Below are 7,209 nucleotides of genomic sequence, written 5' to 3'. Positions count from 1 at the left end.
CTCTAACCTCCATAATACATAAGTGGGCACACAGAAAGTACTTAGTAAATGCCAGGTATCTGGGGAGGAATAGAGTGAATATGTAAGTGCTTATTTTTTTTATACACAGTGAGTGGGAGAATACATACAAGTTTACATAGTGAGGTGAGAGAACGAACACTATGTTAAACTGCAGAATAGGTTTATTTAATGAAAAAGCACCATGGTCTGGACAGGCTGCTTCTCTTCTTCTTCAGCCTTCTGCTGCTCAATGACACTCCATGGTCAACCATAACCTGGAAGATTCTGAGGAAGTCATTGAGGTCCTGCCTAGACACTCAACTGTCTATTCCCCCATTGCTTCCTCTTCTTCTTCCTCCTCTGTCCAGCTCAGATCATCATCTGACTCCTCAGATTCTTCCTCATCCATCTCTAACACAACCCCTGCTCTAGCCTTCTCAGCAAGTGCACTGGGGTGCTCCAGCTGGGCCCAGGATCCTGGGTCAGCCTTGACCAGGGAGATTTCAACCCGTGATGGCATCAAAGAGACAGAGCTCTGCTCCACGTTTATGACCTGAAGAGGAGGGAAAGATTGAGGGACACAGAAAAAAAAATTAAGAAATCAAAGGGTATTGATGAAGTGGTGAGAAATAAAAAGAAAAAAATTGAACAAGATCAAGAAACATAGGAACAAAATGGGAGAGGGAGGGAAGACAAGGAACATGGCAAGAAGGAAGAGGGAAAATGAAAATGAAAGGAAATCGTGTTTTCCCACTCCAACTCTCTTCCTCTAATCACTTAAATTTGACCCTTCTTTTACCCATTGGCCTCCCTCTCCTCTGCCTCTTCACTTACCCCCCAGAGCTTCATCTGTGCTTGGAACACCCGGTTCCCATCAAAGACAATGTGGACATGAAGCTGAGAGAAAGGATTACAAGCATAGCATTAATTCCAGAAGGTCAGAAAAAGTCATGACAGAACTAGGCCAGAGTTGTGATCAACAGGTCATCAGGCACATAACCCTATTTAATAGCTTTCCTTTCCTCTTAGGGGACCATAGTGCTTAAAGATACAGTATACAGCATTTCTACCCATAAGATAGTAATATGACACAGTTCACTAGCCTCCCATGCTGCCTGATTATTTCTCACCTCAGTTTGACTGGCCTTCACCCAGTTGAACGCAGGAAGTGGAACCTGGCCATATACAGTCAGTACTACTAAGGAATCTGTCTGGTGCCAATCATGTCGGCAAGATGCTGAAAGCTAAAGAGATGTGAAATGAGCATGGTAAGAATCAACTATTGGTGGGCGTCGTGGTTCACGCCTTTAATACCGGCACTTGGGAGGCAGAGGTAGGAGTTTCAAGCTGGCCTTGAAACTACACAGTGAATTCCAGGTCAGCCTGAGCTAGAGTGAGACCCTACCTCAAAAAAAAAAAAAATAAAAGATAAAATAAAAATAAATAAATAATAAATAAGAGAGAGAGAGAGAGAGAATGAACCAAAGATAGTTCTCACAGAGTGTGTGGAGAAGGCACAGTCTCAGAAGGATTAACACTACTTCACATGGCAAAGCCTCTGGGCTATATATAGAGGGATAAGGGGTAGAATTTTGGTTTGTACTAAAGAAAGAAGATAGGGAGATTGGCCATGAGGTTACAGGGCAGAGACATTATCTCTGGAACTGGGCTAAATTCAAGAGTTTACGGGGCCAGGGAGATGACTCAGAGAAAGGTGCTTGCTTGCAAAGTCTGGCAGCCTGTGTTCAATTTCCAAATACCCACATAAAGCCAGAAACAATAAGTGGTGCATGTGTCTGGCGTTTGTTTGCAGTAGCAAGCCCTGATACACACATGCATGCACATACACATAAATATCTTTTTTTGTTTTTCAAAGTAGGATCTCTCACCCAGGATGACCTGGAATTTACTATGTAGTCTCAGGTGGCCTTGAACTTGTGTCGATCCTCCTACCTCTGCCTCCTGAGTGCTGGGAATCAAGGGCTGTGCTACCACACCCAGCTCAATAAAATTAAATTTTTTTAAAAAGCAATCCCATTGACAAGTTTCATTTGTGGAATTTAGTAAAGGTGGAGCTTACCTGCTTTCCCCAGTCATGTCTACCAACTCTGCATCCTGGCTGTGCCAGGAATGCCCCAAAATCCAAGGTCTGGATACCACAACAGCTCCAAGATTTCATCCTGATAGGAAGATAATTCACCTAAATTCTCTGCCAAACCTCCTCTAATCACTACTGGGAGAAATTTGTCTCACAGACCACACAATCCTTTCCCTCACCCTTCGTGGAATCGAGGAGCTCCTGGGTGGTAGGTACACGGAGTGGCATCACTCTCAGGGCCTTGGTAAACCTAACAAGGACAAAGGAGGGTCAAGTCATGTTAAGACATATCCCACTGAAACTCTTATCTATACCCAGCCATCCCTCTCAGCTACACACTTGGGCCTTCCAAGATTCTCACTCACAGCATCACATCCAGGGTTCTGGCAGCTGGAACCAGTTCGGATCAGACTACTGTCAAGTCCTGAGCAAAGGAAAAGGAGTCACTTGCTATTTATACTAAATTACAGGGATATTTTTTCTTTTCCTTCTTTTTTTAAAATTAATTTTGAGAGTGAGAGGGATAGAGGCAGACAGAGAATGTGTACGCTAGGGCCTCCAGCCACTGCAAATGATCTCCAGACGCTTGTGTCACCTTGTGCATATGGCTTACGTGGGTCCTGGGGAATCGAACCAAGGTCCTTTGGTTTTGCAGGCAAACACCTGAACTGCTACGCCATCTCTCCAGCACTTTTTGACTCCTTTTTTTTTGTTTGCTTTTTGTTTTTCAAGGTAGGGTCTCTCTCTGGCCCAGGCTGACCTGGAATTCGCTATGTATTCTCAGGGTGGCCTGGAACTCACAGCCATCCTCCTACTCCTGCCTTCCTCCTCCTACTTCTGCCACTACGCCCAGCCTTGTCTTTTTGTTTCAAGGTAGGGTCTCACTCTAGCCCCAGGTGACCTGGAACTCACTCTGCAGTTCCAAATTGGCGTCAAACTCATAGTAATCTTCCTACCTCAGCCTCTCCAGTGCTGCGATTAAAGAAATGCATTACTAAACCTAGCTAAATTGAAACCTGTTCTTTTAAAGACCCACTTACCTGCTCCATGTTCCTCATCCAGCTCCTTTTGTTCCAATGCCACTTCCAGGGCTTGAGATATATTTAATGGCAGCAGCTTTGGTGGCAACTCTGACCTAGGGGTTATAGGCAGGTCATTTACTTTTGACCCATTAACCATGATTGCTAGTTTCAACACTCCCACCCATGGCAACAGTCAAATATGCCTGGTGAAAGTGAGTCAGGGTTGGAGAAGGGTAGTAACCCCATTGACAATTTTCATATGGATATTCCAAACCCTAGAAGCCTGGGGCAATGCCTGGGACATCTCTTATTCATCTTCCAGTTACTTTAAATCCAACCACATTTTTTCTGCAGAACTGCATCATTTCACCTCCATTTGATTGTGGACCTAGCATGATTTTCCTCCGCTGTTCACCTTATTCTCACAAAATTTATTCTCTGAAGCTTCCTGGCTACCAATAGTATTTCCTTTCATTGATATGATATAGCCTTCTACTAGGTGTGGTGGCACACACCTGCAATTTAACACCTGGGAGTCTTAGGCAGAATGATCAGGAGTTCAAGGTCAACCTTGGTTACACAGAAAGTTGAAGGCTGGGTAGGAGAGACTGCTCAGCAGTTAAGGAAGTGACAGCAGTTAAGGCACTTGCCTGCAAAATCTAAGGATCTGGATTCAATTTCCCAGTACGCACGCCTAAAGCCAGGTGCACAAAGTTTGTAGTGACTAGAGGCCCTGATGCACTCATTCTATCAAATATTTTGTTATTTTGTTTTTGGAGGTAGGGTCTCACTGTAGCTCAGGCTGACCTAGAATTCACTATGTAGTCTCAGGGTGGCCTTAAGCTCATGGTGTTCTTACCTCTGCCTCCCAAATGCTGGGATTAATGGTATGTGCCACCACGTATGGCTAAGATTATTTTTTTTAAGAAAGTCCAAAGCTTGTCTGGGCTACATGAGACTATGTTATATTAATAAAGGATTTAGCTTTTTGGGCTGGAGAGATTGCTTAGTGGTTAAGGCACTTGCTGCAAAGCCTAAGGACTCGTTTGACTCTCCAGGTTTCATATAAGCCAGACATAAAAAGTGACACAAGCATGCAATGTTGCTTTCAGTGGCTGGAGGCCCTGGCATGCCAATTCTCATTCTTCTGCATAAAAAAAGGCAGCTGAGTGTGGTGGCACATGCCTTTAATTCCAGGTAGGAGGATTGCTGTGAGTCTGACACTACCCTGAGACTACATAGTGATTTCCAGGTCAGCCTGGGCTAGAGTGAGATCCTACCTTGAAAAATCAAAACAAAACCAAACCAACAAAACCCAAAAACAAAAACAATAAAAGGCCAGTCTGTTGGGCTTGCCTCAAAAAAAAATTAGTTTTTTGAGACAGAATCTTGCTATGTAGCCATTGCTGGACTAGAACTTACTATATCCCAGGCTGGCATCAAATTCACTGTTTCCTAAGTAATGGGATTACAGGTAAGAACCAAAATACTTGGCTGTAAGATTTATCTTAAAGCTTTTCCAGAAACAAAATAGGCAAATGAAAGGTAAAGAGGGAAGGACAAAGGAATGGAGGGGCAAATATAAGCAAAGCACAATATATTACTAAAATGTCATAATAAAATCAATTTTTTTTTTTTTTTATTTTTCAAGGCAGGGTCTCACTTTAGCCTACGCTGACCTGGAATTCACTGTGTAGTCTCAGAGAAGCCTCAAACTCATGGCGATCCTCCTACCTCTGATTCTAGATTCCTGGGATTAAAGACATGTGCTATACCTATCTTAAAAAAATATTTTGGCAGCCGGGCGTGGTGGTGAATTCCAGGTCAGCCTGGGCTAGAGTGAGACCCTACCTCGAAAAACAAACGGGAAAAAAAAAAATCATGGGGTTGGAATTTAGCTCAGTTGAATGAGTGCTTGCCTAGCAAGTGCAAGGCCTGCGCTTGAGTCCTCAGCATTGAAAATCAGAGGGGGAGAATTATCACGGTTTATTGTCTGTACTTATTGAAGCTGTCAATAGTTTTAAAAGAAAAATAATCACACACAAGAAAGTTCATGTTAGCTGGGCATGGTGGCACACATCTTTAATCCTTCCTGGCAATGAGGAGGCAGAGGTAGGAGAATCACCATGAGTCTGAGGCCACTCAGAGAATACATAGTAAATTCCAGGTCTGCCTGGGCTAGAGCGAGACCTTACCTGGAAGTCAGTCACAGTGATGCAATTCCTGTACGCTAGTACTGGGAGGCTAAGGCAGGAGAATCAAGTGTTCAATGACAGCCTGAGATAAAGAACCTGCCTCAACAAAATGTAAAAAGTTTGTCACTCCTGTTATTTGAGGCTGGAGGAGAGTCAGATATAGAGAGAATGGGTGCACCAGGGCCTCCAGCCACTGCCAACTCCAGACGCAGGCATCACCTCATGCAACTGGCTTATGTGGGTAATGGAAAATCAAACCTAGGTCCTTGGCTTCACAGGCAAGTGTCTTAACCACTAAGTCATCTTTCTAGACCACTTGTTTTATTAAATATGCATTTGTGAGGAGCCATCTACTCCTGAGAATAGATCTAGTCCATCATCTGCATACTAAAGGACATTTTCTAGCCAGAAATGTTCCCAAAAGGCATAAAATAGAACCATAGAAAGTGATGGCAACCCTCTTCACATGTCTAACCCCTAGTTTCCCAACTCCAACCATTATATTATTTCTAGGAAGCTGCATAGATACAGAAAAAAAACCAGGGGCCTTCTCTTTACTTAGGCCTTTCTCGGCGCAAGGTCTCTGCTGACTTTGGAATTGTATTCAGAGGTTTTTGCTCCTGAAGTGAACTTGTAGCAGGGGCCTCAGGCTGAGGGACCTCAGGAAGCTTCTCAGCACAGTGTGGTCCCACAGTACAGCCCTAGCACAGATAAGAAGATAAGGATTAGAAGTAGAATTCTTCTATTGGCCATAAAATCCAAGGAAGTAAAGGTTTTACCTTGATGTTTAAGAACTCAGAGAAATCTACAGTTCGCTTTCGGCAGCAGGACCAACCCTGATAACAAGAGACCCAGATCAGCTTAGATTCTTGGGTGTATTTCCTTTGGAAATGCTCCTGCAATGCCCCTCACCTACTCCTCACCTTCAGTGCATCATGGAAGACTGGGACCCCAGGGTGATAGCAACAGGAATCTGCAGATACCAGTAGAAAGATCAAGGAAAGTTAACTATACCAAATATACTTTCTCATCTTTTCTCCAAGTTCCTGCTTTTTTTTCATAGGATGTTTACAGTAAATTAACAAAGGCTGAAAGTCACCCAAATCAATTAAATTACACTAGTCTTTAAAAAAAATAAATTCTTCCCTCCTTTAACATACAACCCCACAGTTGAACAACCCCTGCCACCACCATGACCTGGGCTAGGACAGGAATTTTTACTCACCAGGGAGGTTGGTATCTGGGTCAAAGTGTTGCCCACAGCCTTTGTTATGGCAGAGTAGAGACATGGTGGAGTTGGTAGAATTTATTGAAAGGGTATTTCAAGGAGTCTGGCTGCCGAATGGGGAACACCTCTTAGTCTGGAGGCTTTTAGCTGCTTGGAAGAGCCAGCTGTTTCTATCTTTAGTTCAGGAGGCGTACACCTCCTAACATGGGCAAGGGAACTTCAGTTGGTCTTCCCAGCCAATGGAAAAGAGCTCCAAAGCATTTTAGCTCTGAGGCTCAGGAAAAATGGATCAAGCAAAGTAGGCCTTGGAACTTGGGTGAGGTCAGCTAACCATTACTGGGACAGTTTTAGATGTTACCAATTCCAAGCCTCTGACATACCAGCAGCTGCTCAGAAACAACTATTAGTTGAGACTCTTCGCCCCCCCCCCAACATACACAACTCCATGTAGACATAATGCCTTCCTTTCAGAGCTTTCCCGCCATTGCTACTTCCATGTGATCCAACAGCACTGATCCCTGTTAACCTTACCTGCATTTCACCCATCTCGTCTCCATGCTTGTCCATATAGATTTCAATCAAAAGATCAAGAATTACCTTTATACAACCTGCTGTTCATCCCAAGACAATATTCCCCTCCCTCCCTTCCCCTTCAAAAAGCGCACA

The 7,209-nt window shown here is 43.8% G+C and overlaps 1 protein-coding gene across 1 annotated transcript; it reads right to left on the bottom strand.

Annotated features, from left to right (window-relative positions):
* Nucleotides 1-211: 211 nt before the first annotated feature.
* Nucleotides 212-6,604, bottom strand: Itgb1bp2 (integrin subunit beta 1 binding protein 2). The gene is made up of 11 exons (XM_004660942.3): nt 6,541-6,604; nt 6,239-6,288; nt 6,095-6,151; nt 5,874-6,016; nt 3,139-3,233; nt 2,464-2,522; nt 2,278-2,348; nt 2,081-2,180; nt 1,131-1,244; nt 835-897; nt 212-553 (listed from the first exon to the last, which is right to left on the bottom strand). The coding sequence occupies exons 1-11, from the start codon at nt 6,602-6,604 to the stop codon at nt 326-328; spliced, it is 1,044 nt and encodes a 347-aa protein (XP_004660999.1). The 3' UTR covers nt 212-325.
* Between the last annotated feature and the right edge of the window lie 605 nt (nt 6,605-7,209).

This window comes from Jaculus jaculus, chromosome X, assembly GCF_020740685.1.
Source record: "Jaculus jaculus isolate mJacJac1 chromosome X, mJacJac1.mat.Y.cur, whole genome shotgun sequence".
In the NCBI taxonomy this organism is placed as follows: Eukaryota; Metazoa; Chordata; class Mammalia; order Rodentia; family Dipodidae; genus Jaculus; species Jaculus jaculus.
Note: the sequence above shows the minus strand (reverse complement) of the source record. Positions and strands in the feature narration are given on the sequence as shown.

Coding starts and splice junctions, on each gene's coding strand:
- Itgb1bp2 (XM_004660942.3), bottom strand. CDS start 6,604: ATGTCTCTACTCTGCCATAACAAAGGCTGTGGGCAACACTTTGACCCA. Junction 1,245..2,080: donor GACATGACTGGGGAAAGCAG/GTAAGCTCCACC, acceptor ACATCTCTTTAG/CTTTCAGCATCTTGCCGACA. Junction 554..834: donor CACAGATGAAGCTCTGGGGG/GTAAGTGAAGAG, acceptor CCTCCTCTTCAG/GTCATAAACGTGGAGCAGAG.